Source organism: Manihot esculenta, chromosome 13 (genome assembly GCF_001659605.2).
Source record: "Manihot esculenta cultivar AM560-2 chromosome 13, M.esculenta_v8, whole genome shotgun sequence".
Classification (NCBI taxonomy): domain Eukaryota; kingdom Viridiplantae; phylum Streptophyta; class Magnoliopsida; order Malpighiales; family Euphorbiaceae; genus Manihot; species Manihot esculenta.
Window position 1 is genome coordinate 32608850 of NC_035173.2, and position 13880 is coordinate 32622729.

General features: G+C 27.8%; 1 protein-coding gene across 1 annotated transcript; it reads right to left on the bottom strand.

Annotated features, from left to right (window-relative positions):
• Positions 1-19: 19 nt before the first annotated feature.
• Positions 20-12778, bottom strand: LOC110629773 (zinc finger BED domain-containing protein RICESLEEPER 2-like). The gene is made up of 2 exons (XM_043949377.1): positions 10714-12778; positions 20-159 (listed from the first exon to the last, which is right to left on the bottom strand). Exons 1-2 carry the CDS (start codon positions 12776-12778, stop codon positions 20-22), a joined length of 2205 nt encoding a protein of 734 aa, XP_043805312.1.
• Positions 12779-13880: the final 1102 nt, after the last annotated feature.

Genomic DNA, 13880 nt, shown 5'->3' on the forward strand with positions numbered 1-13880 from the left:
AATTAAATGTTTTTGCTTTCTACATCTCAATTAAGTGATAGTCCTCGCACTTTAAGACATCATCCCTTCTCCGTGACAACCGTTGAACTCCATCTAATTGCCTTACACGTGTAATCGCCTTTTCCTTTGGCATTACTCGAAAGAATAATTCATTTATAACTGGAAAATTTACAATGAAAATTTTTATCATGTATTTATATTTTAAAAAATATATTAAATATTACTTGATATATTGAAAAATTAATTAATTTAATATTAATCATTAAATATTATAAAAAAATTAAAAATACTCTCACTATAAAAAAATTAATTAATAAAAGTATATAATATTTATATATATAATTCACTAATTATGATTCGCATCCACCTATTAAAAAATTTGCTCCTATTAAAAAAATAATACAAATAGAAATTTTGAGAAAAATCGAATTAAAGGATGATTTGAAAGTTTGAAGTAAAACTTTGCAAATTAAGCAATGTACGGTGTTGAGTTGAGTAGGTGACAGAAAGCAAGTTTCTGGCATTAACCAATAAGAAGGGGTAATCTAAGTAGTAGCTATTATGGGAATAATTGGCATTATATAATTAAAAGCAAATAATTTTGAGAAATTAAAAGGAGGCTATACCATTGATTAAACGAATGAAATGTTTAAATTATGGTTTTAAATATGCTATGTTTTAAAAAGAATTATTACTATCAAAATAATTTAAAATTGATTTATACTCTTGATACATTGTTTGATACTTTAATTCTCACTCAACTTATATTCTTCTGATCAATAAAAGAAAAGTGAGCACATTGATTTAGAAGAGGATAATGGGTGAGGTTAGGAAAAGTATAATTTTATATGAAAATTTACTTTCTGGCCATTGATTTTATATGAGGTAGGTGAAATTATCTTTTTTTCTTTTTAAAAATATACAAATCCCATGGACAATTAATAAATTAAAAGCAAATTATCGTATCAAAATGTGATTTCCTAACGTGACTAACTCAAACTCCTTTAAATCAAAGGTTAAAAAGCCGCAAATGGGCTTTAGTTTCTTAGTTCTAAATGGTTTTTAAAATTGATAATCACAAAAAGCAAAAATAAAAAAGCCATAAAATACTATAGTTTCAACAGTATATTTTAATAAAATTATCGATATAAAAAAAATTTACTATTTAGTCTTTTAATATTTTTATTATTAATAAATTAATTTTTATATTTTTAAAAATTTATTAAAATATTTTTATTTTTATCTCTATTAATAAAATAGTTATTTTATTATTTTTTTATTAAAAATAAATAAAAAATATAAAAAAATTTTAAAACCCATTTTTTCTCTTAAATAAATATTTTTATTTAATTTCTAAATATTATCATTATTAACAAACAAGTTAGTGTTTATATTTTTCAGAAATTAATTAAATATTTTTTTTAAATCTATTAAAATATCATTATATTTTCTTTTCGTCAATAAAATAATTTTTTTTCTAAATAATTTAATTTTTATGGTAAAATAAATAAAAAAATTATTTTATTAATAAAAAAATAAATATATTTTAATAAATTTTTAAAAATATAGATATTAACTTGTTAATAATAATAATATTTAAAAATGAAATAGTAAATATCCGATATAAAAATTAAAATATGACATTTAGTGAATTTAAAATCTATTTTTTTATTTTTTAATAAAATCGATTTTTAAAAGAATGAGTTCTTCATATTCTTTTTTCTTTTTTTTTTTCTTCAATCCCTCTTATAAGAAGTAAACACATGGATATAACATCTCTTTCTAAAATATATAAATCAAATAAATAAGTGTTATTTGCACCTCAAATTAATTTATTTTCATTTTTGTATTAAAATACACCTCATACATTTTGAAAATTTATGATATAAAATAATTATTTACGAAAAATAATTTATATTTAAAAAATATTTTTCATAAAAAAATATTTTATATTATTTAATTTTAATTTAAAAAATAAAATTTATTAAACAACATAATTTAATTCCATAATTTTTAGTTAATATAATAATCATATGATTGAAAAAAGAAATTGACCAACAGGGACAGGAGATTAGGTCAACGGTCATGGAGGAAGGTGAGCCGTCGATTTAAATGGAAAGCACGTGGAAACGTAAGGAGCTTAGACATGTTTCTACCAACGCAATGCAAGTTAAAGCCGAAGCGAAAGCAAAATTTCTAAGGAATTTATTTTATTTAAAAATATTTATAATAAAATATATAATTTAACCCTACATAAAAAATTTCAGTCGATATCTTTTTTTTTTTTATTAGTTTTTAACACCTAATATTCTATAATTATTTAATTTATTAATTAGGCATGAGATTATTTTTTTTAATAAGAAGTTTCATTTAGTCAATTAATCATATTTATAATTAAAAAATTGAGATGGTGGTTAAAAGAATATTGACTTTTAAATTTATTAATTATACTCTATATAACTTTTTAAAATTATTCTGAATATATTTTACTAGCGATAAATAATTTAATTTTTTGCACTCACATACTTAACCTGATGGTAAGTGCATCCGAATAAATTTGAAAGTTTCACTCTCCATTTCAGAAAAAACAATAATAATAATAATAATTTAATTTCAAAAAAAAACAATAATAATAATAATAATTTAATTTCAAAAAAAACAATAATAATAATAATAATTTAATTTTTTATAACATTACGTGGCATTATCATTATTATATTAATAAAATTTTAAGTTAATCACTCCATGACAGATTTAAAAAAATTAGAGTAGTTTAAAAAAAAGAATTTAAAAATAGAATTTCATATGGGCTTATGTAATTTAATTAAATTATAAATTTATTATAAAATTATTCATGAAATTCAACAAAAACTAGAAAAAGGACCATATTGTTGAAATATCACTATTTAGTCCCTAAAATTTAATTTTGTTAATAAAACCATCCTTCTATCTAAAAGACAATAAATTAAACCATTAATCAAACAAAATAACAGTAGAATAAAAATGTTTGTCTCCAAATGACTTTGATTAAATTTAATAAAAATTATAAAAAAGAGAAAAAAGTCATAACCCAAATTGGAACCCAAAAATAATATTTTAATAAACTAGAAAGACCAATTTGATATATTATTTCTAATTAAAAATAATTAAATCCAACTAAGCAGAACCAATAATATTGAAAAACAAATAATATTATATATGTTTCTAAATTATATATGCATGGCTGAAAAAAAAATTTAAAAATCACATGTTATTTTGTAAATAATGAAGTAATCGAAGTGTATAGACAATAATTTCTACGCTCAAATTAATAAATTATTAATTTTTTATAAAATGAGATGATCAGAGTCTACAATCAGTAATTTTTACTCTCAAATTAATAAATTATCATAATTTATATTATCAAATATTATGAATTATTAAAATTTTATTATGTAATTTCATCGCATAATAATAATGTATGATATATTTTAGATGTATATTATATCGTATGATATATGAATGTTTTATGTATAATTTTATTAATTTTGATATAATATTATATAAAAAATATTTTTTAAATTTATATATAACAGTGATGTCAGAATTGCATAGATATTACAAGTGAAAACATCAAAATCACAAATTAAAAATCCCATGGACATAAAGTTGCTTAAATTATCTAAAATTTGCCAAGACAATAAAACACCAAAAGTGGAACCCCATCAATTAATTAATGCATATTTTAGACCAATTAGGAAAATCCCTAATTATCAATGATTAAGCTAAAACCAACAAATTAATTTAGGCATTTTTATGGGACCAAACCCTAATTAAGCAAATGTGGAGTGAGAAGGAGAGAAAGGGTTTGGTGTGATTGGTTTTTATATCACCTAAATTGGTTAGCTTTCTTAATTGCTTAGCAATCTGCTCAACCCAATTTGCTTCTCCCTAAACAAATCTTTAACCCTTGCATATTCTACACTTACAACTCCCATCTCATTTGGACCTAATTATTTTTTTATTTAATATTTATTAAATTATTAAATAGAATTATAATACTCAATTTATATGTTATTATAATATTAAAAAAATATAATATTTTTAAAATAATAAAAAAATAAAAATTATAGAATAGAGAAAATAATATTTTAAAAAATTTATAATAAAAATAAGGGATGAAAGTGAAACATCACTACCATTGAGGAAAAAAAAAAATTAGCATAGACATTTTATAAAAGGAAACTGTTGTTGCTATGTTAACATCTTAAAGGTTACGCTGTCGTTTAGATTCGAAAGAAAGAAAAGGAGGCACCACCTCCTCCCTTGTGTGTCTCGCCGTTTATTTTTATTCTTCTTAGCACTTCTTTACGAAACTCCATAAAATAAAATTTTTATTTATTTATCTTTTAAAAGTTTCATTCACTTTTTTATTTTACCAATTCTTATTGTGAATATAATAAATTATAAAATAAAATAAAAAATAAAACTTACTAGAATTAGAAGAAGACAGAGATCTGTTTCATTATGAGCCCAATTGAGTTTAATAGAGCCAAGTCCACTTTGGTTTGCTTGGGCTGACTCATGCCGGAAATGGAGGGGAAGACCCACTGGATTTTAAAATTAATCTATAAATAAAAAGCGATTAAATTTTATTCTTAAAATAAAAAAAGTAAATTATTTGTTTTTTTTTCATAAATATATCTAAATACTTTTTATTTTAACAAATAATTTATTTTAAAAAAATAAATATTATTTTTAAAGAAAATGTGAATTTTTCTTTACACTTCAACAATATGAGAAGGTGCGAACCCTCTTAATTATTTTAAAAATAGCTATGTCATATTTTAAAAGAAATTTAAATTTTATTAATTTTAATATTATACTCTCAATGTTTTTTAATAAATATACTCCAAATCAATTTTTAACTTATTTAATTTTTAATTTTAATTTAATTTACTTTTAATTTTGAATGATCGGTCAATAATTTATTTTTTTTATATCGATATGTAATTTTTCGTGTAACTATTAATTATAAGTGCTATGTTAATAATATTAATAGTAAATTAAGAATTAAATTATTTAAAAATTAATTATATTTATTTTAATAGAGTTAAAATTAACTATCAGTTTAATTAATTGAAAATGATAAAATAAATTTAATTTATAACTATATTTTATAAATTATATAATAAATTTATTATTTTAAATTTATTAAACAACTATTGATTTTCGATTCAATAAAATAAAATAATAAATATAATTAATTTTTTATGTTTAGAGAATCAAAATTTTTAATTTATTAAAATTAATGTTATTATTATTTATAATTATGTTAAAAGTTACACTTATTGATATAAAAAAATTGAAAAATGAATTATTAAATATTAAAAATATATAATTTGAAATTATAAATAAATCGAATCAAATTAAAAATTAAATAAAATTAAATATTAATTTAAAATATATTTATTAAAAAATTTATAATATAATTATTAATATATCAATTATAAATGATGTGGTATTTTCATTAAACTTTAAAGTTAAATTTAATAATAGAATATAAATAAATTTATATAAATAAATTTAGGATATGTCTCCCTAATTAACGTTGGAAGTGATCATATAATTAACATTATATTCGGTGAAGAGTCAAAGTTTAGGTAACCAAACACTCCACGTTTTTGACTATTTTGTGCATGGATTACTCATGTTCACCCATTTCCCGCACGTGCTCAATTATTAATATTATACACACATATTTAGATTATTAATTTTTATATTTAATATTTATAAAATTTATAATTATAGGGAATATATTTAAATAAATTTGAGAGATTTTAAATTTTATTTTTTTAATTTTTATTTAAAAAAATATTTATAAAATTTAAATCTTTCCCTTAATATTTAATTTTAACAATTTATTAATTTGACCTTTAATCTTCACATTCATTTTTATTTTAATAATTAAATTATTTAACGTATGAAATTGCGAATTAATATGCAAAGTGTATTGATTAAGATAAGCAATTAAAAATATTTTTATTAATTAAAATACATGTAATTTTAATAATTATAAATAACTAATTTAATAATTTTCTAAAATTTAAAACACATGCAAATATTGAAATTGTTTAATCTTTTAAGTATTTCTGAACATTAAAAAATATAAAATTATTTTTTCATAAAAAAAAAATTCGAAAAATCTAACATCACACAATGAAGCTTTTAAAAAAAAAAAAAAATCTATTAGGGTTTCCGCAATCAATGGGGTGTGCATGGGATAGAGGCTAGAGAAGCAATTAAACGCAGCGTGTCGCTGACCCGGTTGATCTGTGAAATAAAAACTTAGAATTAGATTGAGCATTGTGTTTCTTGTCTTTTTGACAGGCACATATGTCCCTACCACCATGTGATGTCTTTTTCTTTTACTTAATAAATTAAGTCTAGGGTCTATTTGTACCACATAAAATATTAAAAAAAAACATTTTTCTAATTTTTTTAATTTAAAATCTTTTTATATACACTAAAATATATGATTTATACATTTAATTAATTAAAATTAAAATATTATATTTATATGTAGACCATAAGTGTAATCATTTTTCATAAAAATATTTTCAAAATTAAAAAAAATTAAGGTATTTTAAGGTAAATTACGTATTTTTTTATAAGAAAAATTATTTTCTCAAGTTTAAGAATCATGTTAACAATATTAAACATTTTATTTTTAAAATAATTAATATTTTTATTTTTTAACATCATAACCAAATATTGAAAAATAATTTTTATAAATATTTTGTATATATAAATTATTTTTTCAAATAGATGAAATTTTAATGTGAACTATAATAGCATATAAATTGATTATTATAATTTTATTTAATTTTGGGCGATTGTTGTATAATATTAGAATTCTCTTGCTAGTCTTCTATTATTTATATTCGAAGGTGATAATTGTCTTCATGATTTAGGGTACATGACTTGTTTAGATTAGCCTTTCATACTCGCATCATTTGGCCTTCCTTAGGGGTCTAGTTGTGAAATATGACACGATCCTGAAGTATAAAATATATTGACTGTGCGGCCTTAGTTTAATCCGTTGAACCAAGTCAGCCTCCATCCGGATTGAGTGCACGATGCTATTGCTTTCTTCTTACTTGCCCTACCAATTAGTCAGGTCCAAAATCTTGTATGGTAAAAAGTGATCCGAGTGATACATTAATACCTTGATGAGTTTCTGGGCTTTCTTCAGCCCTAACCAACCCTAGAGATCTTTTGGGCATTTTTCAGCCCTGGTGAAATTTCGGACATTTCCTAGCTCATGCGAGCTCCTTGGCCTTTTTTAGCCCTAATAGGTTTCCAGCTTCCAGGCGTTCTCTATCCCTTGTGAGCTCCTTGGCCTTTTACAGCCTGACAGGCTTCTATATATTTTTTCAGCCCTGACGAGATTCCGAGTATTCTCTCGTCCGTGTGAGCTCCTTGGTCTTTTCCAGCCCTGATGGACTTTTGTGCCTTTTTTCAGCCCTAACAAGCTTTTGGTTGGCTTGGGCATGAAATGCCTTTAGAAACATCTTGTGAAGCGGGGCTAACACTCGGTCAGTCGGCCTAGCATTTTCTCGCCTTGTGGCCTAGCATGAAATGCATTATAATCTTTTTGTGAAGTGGGGCTAGCACCTGGTTAGTCGCCCTGGCGTAACTTCCTTTATGGCCTGACGGATTCCCGACTTGTGGCCTTATTTTAGTGAGACCAGCAACCGGTCTTCTAATCTGATGGATTCTCGCCTTGAAACTTTTATTTAATGGGTCCAATCTAGGTTGACCTGGCGATTGCCTTATGGCCTTTGTTTTAGTGGGTCTAACACTCGGATGGCCTAGTGATTGTCTTATGGCCTTTTATGAGTTTGTTTCTGTTTTTACTTCCAATGCCAGGATTATGGCCTGGCTGAAGTTTCCTTATGGCCTTGTGACCTTTTAATGGGACTAACACCTGGATGGCCTGGCGGAACTCGCCTTGTGGCCTTTGTTCTTATCTCCATGCTTTCATCTATCCAACATTTTTTATTTTCCTATAAAAAAGAAGTCTGAAGAATGCATCATAGTTTTATAATATTTTTATAAATCACAAACATTTTTCTAAGGATAAGATAAAAGGCTCAGTCATCTAACTTGACCAATTTTAAAACTCGGAGTTTGACCCAGGATTTGAACATTTATGACACTCTCCTTATTGCCACCCCTATTAATACTCGGTCCTCCTGCAACTTCATGAATAACTCCATAGGTTCACTGTCAGAGGTGGTTTCGGGAATTTTTATCTCGAGCTCGTGCCTCCTATCTTTTCCACTCTTTTTTATGAACTTCCGAAGTGTGCTATTTATTATTAACTTCTTGATCTCGTCTTTCAACTACCAACACTCTTCCGGTGTATGTCCGTAGTCTTCATGAAAATGGTAATACTTAGTCTTATCTCGCTTTCTAGCTTTCTTAGAGTTGAGTTTAGAAGGCCATCTAACTTCCTTGTTATTTTTTCTGATCCACACTAAAATATATGTCTGTGAGTCATTCGGTAAGATATAATTCTTATACTTATTTTGGTCATTCATTTCTCGGGAGACCAAGTAACTTTTGCAGTCTCTTTTATATCCTTGCTTCTCCAGTTTTTGGCCTCGCTTTTGGCTCGTCCTTTTGTCCTATTCCCGTCCTTCCTGATACCTTTGAACAGTCCATACTAGCTTTCAGCTAGCGTCATTCAGAATATCGTCTGATGGCTCATTTTTCTCAAACCTATCTTCCCTTCAGATCGCGTCTGGATTGCCTTTATCCCGGTCCTTAAGGTATTTACGGAAACTTCCTCCCTTCCCATGGAAGCCATGAATGACGCCTCCTCTCGACCTTTGTATTGCTAAAAAGTAACCTGCAACCTTCTGACGTACTAGAGTATTTGGTTAATTCTCAAATTGTTGGGATCTGCTTTATTGACCCTTGCGGGCATGTTCTGTCCATTGCCGGGGGTAGAAGAAATGATAGCGCCCTTATTGGTAGCAATCTTAGTAGTAACTTGTGAACTACCGGCCATTTCGAGAGAGAGAAGAGAGATATTTTTTTTTCTAAGAGAAAAGGAGTAAGTGTAATACCCGGCTAGACCCCGGCATCGGAATCCCTACCTTCCGGCGGAATCTCCGTTGGAATCAGAAATTTCTTGGATGTCGGAGCCTTCTAGAAGGGTAAAATAAAGGTTTTCAAAAATGTTTTTGTAATACCCGGCTAGACTCCGGTATCGGAATTAGCCCTGTGCAATCGGTCGGTTCGGTTCCGAACCGAACCGAACCGATAAAATCGAAAATCGATTTGCTGAAATTTTAAAAACCGAAAAAACCGATTCTGGAGGTATAACCGAACCGAATCGAACCGATAAAAATCGGTTCGGTTCGGTTAAAACCGAAATCTGTTTTTTTTTAATTTTTTATTTTTAATTTGGAACCTGTGCAATCGGTCGGTTCGGTTCCGAACCGAACCGAACCGAACCGAACCGAACCGAACCGATAAAACCGAAAACCGATTTGCTGAAATTTTTAAAACCAAAAAAACTGATTCGATTTGTCTCCTATCATCTTGCAACAACACCAGGAATATAATAAACGTTTTCCTAGTTGCTAAATTAGTCATGGTTAGGATACATAAAGATCAGACAAGAAAATAAACTGCCCTCGTAATTTTCCAAAAAGAGAAAAGAACTACAAGAATAAACGGGCAACTCTACAATACAAACTTCAGAAACAAGAAAACTTTACATTGTACATCAAAACAAGTAACCTCAAACATCAAAATCCAGACAGGGTCTTTGTCTCTGTAGACACCCAAAAAAAGGCAAATCACACAGAAAGCTCAACATATAATGGGAAAGAAAAAACTGGATAAAAAGAAAACTCAGGGTCAGTTCATTCTAAAATGAAAAGACTTCAAGTATTGATTTTTATCATAAAAAAACAACTAATGCCACAAAACCAACAAGCACCATCCATCCGAGGGATCTGAAAGCCAAAGATAAGCTTATCTTATATCCATATCAATATATGCATTAAGAAAATAAGCTGTTCTATTATTTCCCTAACAACTCAATGTATAATTTCACAAATTAATTGAGAAATGGAAAGAACAGAGATTAGATGAAACCCATTAAAGAGAAAATGAAAATGTAAGGCAGTTAACAGAGCAATAAAAGGAAAAGGGCAGAGGCTTAGTACAGGTGTGGAAGGGGTCGTATCGCCTCCATATACGTCCAGATACATCCATATAAAATTTAAAAGTACATATAAAATCAGAATTCTACATAATAAATTCGCCAAAACATATTAAATCCACGACAGTAAATTCACAACAAAATATCATTTCACAAACAACTTTTAATAATATATTAAATCCACACGCACACTAGCCTTCAACAGCATATCTGAATCTGATCCCACAAAATATTGAGTTGAAGCATATTTAAAAGACTGAAATCTGCACATAAAAATATTTAAAAATCACCTTAATTCCTTATCATCAAATAAATTTAAATTTTCAATAGTTAATCTTACATTTATGAGGTAGGAGTAGAGCATGATCCACCTAAACCATAGGTGATTCCAATTGACGGTAATTCTGCAAATAATAATAAACTAAAAAAATTAATATATATATAAATATTGAAATTAACACATATGAAAATGTATATAACATATTACATACCTTCTTCAAGCTTTTCAAGTTCCTCTAGATCTTCCTCAACATTTACTTGAACATTTGATGGACGAATCCAATCTTGCACACATATCAAGCCCTCAACAATTTTAGGAGTCAGGGAACTCCTGAAGGAATCTAGCACTCTTCCACCAGTACTGAAGGCACTCTCTGAGGCAACTGTAGAAACTGGAATTGCTAATATATCTCTAGCCATTTTTCCTAAAATAGGAAACCTTTCAGAATTTATTTTCCACCATTTCATGACATCAAAATCCTCCTTTTCCTCTTGAATTGCCTCACTTAGATACACTTCTAACTCTGTTTTTGAATCAAACCCACCAGATTCCTCCAACTTCTGCTTCTTGTAGTGATGCTTCAAAAAGAATTTAGGCTTAGGGTTTATTGAACCGGTAGTAGTGCAACTCCCACTTAATTGTTGTGAACTATTATCATTGATTTGCTCAACATCAGGTTGATACATTTTTTTGTATTCATTAAACAAATCAAACAAACAACTCTTGACCTTGTTGAATAGCTCTACTCCTTTCTCTTGACCATACATTTGGGAAAAAGAATACTCCATAAACTCAAATTTGTCACGAGGGTCAAGAACAACAGCAAAATAAATAATTTTATTCATTTTATCCACATCTCCCCAATACTTGTCAAATTTAACCCTCATTCTTTCCCCCATAGATTTCATATCAAGATCATTGCTATTAATCCATTGGTTTAAAATAAAGGCTAAGTCACTGATCTCACTGAAAAATAGGTTTGATGTGACATACCTGGAGCCCGAGATACGCAAAGTGAGCTCATAAAAATGAGCCAACATATCTGCCATCTTTCTAACTTGTGTCCAATCATAATAGTCAGGTATGCCATTCTCTCCCATATCAATCTTAAACATTGGATCTTGTGACTCGTACCTCTCAAATGCCCTTTCATATTTTTGAGCTGTATTCAACATCAGGTACGTTGAATTCCATCTAGTTGGCACATCTAAACATAATGAAGATTTACTTTCAATTTTTTCATGAAGCACACACTCCTTAAATCTCTTCAACCTAGCTGGAGAACTCCTTATGTATCTTACTGCATCTCGTACTTTCATCACTGAATCATTCACATCTTTTAAGCCATCCTGGACAACTAAATTGATGATATGTGCCATACATCTCATATGCAAGTAAGTAGAGTTAGCAACACTAACACCCCAATTAGCAAGCTTCTTTTTCAAATAAGATATGGCCACATCATTAGAACTAGCATTATCAACTGTAATAGTGAACACTTTATCTAACCCCCACTCTAGCAAGCAAGTCTCAATTGCTCTGCCTACTGCTTCACCTTTATGACTTGAAATGGGACAAAAATTAATGATTCTCTTATGCAACTTCCAATCATTGTCAATAAAGTGAGCAGTTATGCACATGTAATTAATGCGTTGCAATGATGTCCATGTATCTGTAGTAAGACTCACTCTTTGACAATTTTTCTTAAAAAAAGACCTCAATTTTGATCTCTCCTCAATAAACAAATCATAACAATCACGTGAAATTGTCCAACAAGAGGGAATCCTAAACCTTGGACAAATTGCTCTCATGAAGCTTATAAAACCTTCTCCTTCCACAAATCTAAAAGGCAATTCATCAATAATTATCATATGGACAAGGGCCTTCCTAATTGCATTTTCATCATACTTCCAAGTAGTAAGAGTGCCTAAATCATTCACATCATTGTCACTTGCAGTTTTTTGCAATGATAATTGTGCTTGTCTAGTCTCAATGAAATGTGGGTGTTTTTTGCATGAATTAAGGTGATTCCTAAGTGCAGTGGTTCCGTTTTTCTTTGGATCACAACAAAATTCCTTTTTGCAATAATTACACTTACCTTTTAATTCACCTTCACTATTGACAAATCTTGTGAAGTGATCCCAAACTACAGACCTTGGCTTTACTGGTTTTCTCTTTGCTTTTGATGATGTGGTTAATTCTGTTGAAGCGTCAGTACTAGTTTGATTCGAATCACTAGTACTATTTTGAAGTATCTGATCATTTCGTGACTCCATGATTCACCTAAAAAGTAACAACAATATTCAATTGGACATAAGCTTAATTAATAACAATATAAAAAAAAGGAATTGAAAATAATATTAACAACAATATTCAATTGGACATAAGCTTAATTAATAACAATATAAAAAAAAGGAATTGGAAATAATATTAACAACAATATTCAATTAAACATAAGCTTAATTAATAACAATATAAAAAAAAGGAATTGGAAATAATATTAACAACAATATTCAATTGGACATAAGCTTAATTAATAACAATATACAAAAAAGGAATTGGAAGTGAAAATCAAATAAAAACAAAATTTAATTAGTTTTTTTATCCAATGGGTTTATAGTTTGAAGAGTTAATAATTAAATTTTTTAAAAATTTTAGAGAACGATAGAATAATTCAGACAAATACTTGGGCACTTTTAAACAGTGGGTTGCACTTAAACAAATTATAGCTGGTAACTACAGCAATGCACATTGAACTCCATTTCCCAACAGTAGAGTTTTGATATGTTTGTTCCCAAACCTTAATTCTCCCGAATACATTAACAAACAAAATTCTACATTGTTGAATCAATCCTTATGCTTATTGTACAAAAATTAGAGACAAATTAGATTTTCTTTAAGAAAAAAATGTTCCTGCGATGAAAGAATTAAATAAGACTTTGCAGTTCAAGTATGCTTAATAACTCACAACGAGAAGAATATACATGAAAGAAAGTGGTAGTTTAAACTACATGGGCTCCTGCCCAAGTGTTCCATAACTCAGAACATTCTTCTTCCTCTTCCTTGCTGTTTTTCCCTCTCGCAGACAAGAAATCCCTAAATCATGTAATCACTGTTTCCTGCAAAGTACCAACCCGCTTGATTTTTTTTGTGAAAAAATCAGTATTATCCCATACAAACAAATCAAATTGGTAATGGCAAAGATTAAAAGTAAACCCAGTAAACCCATACCCAACCCAAGACAAACAAATTGAGGGGAAAAAAAGAGAGAAAACACAAGCATCTGACTGAGCCACAGTACAAAAAAGAGGTTGATGGTCAAGTACAAAAGAGAGAAAACACAAATTGCCAAAAGCGGTAGTACCTTTGCTCTCAAGA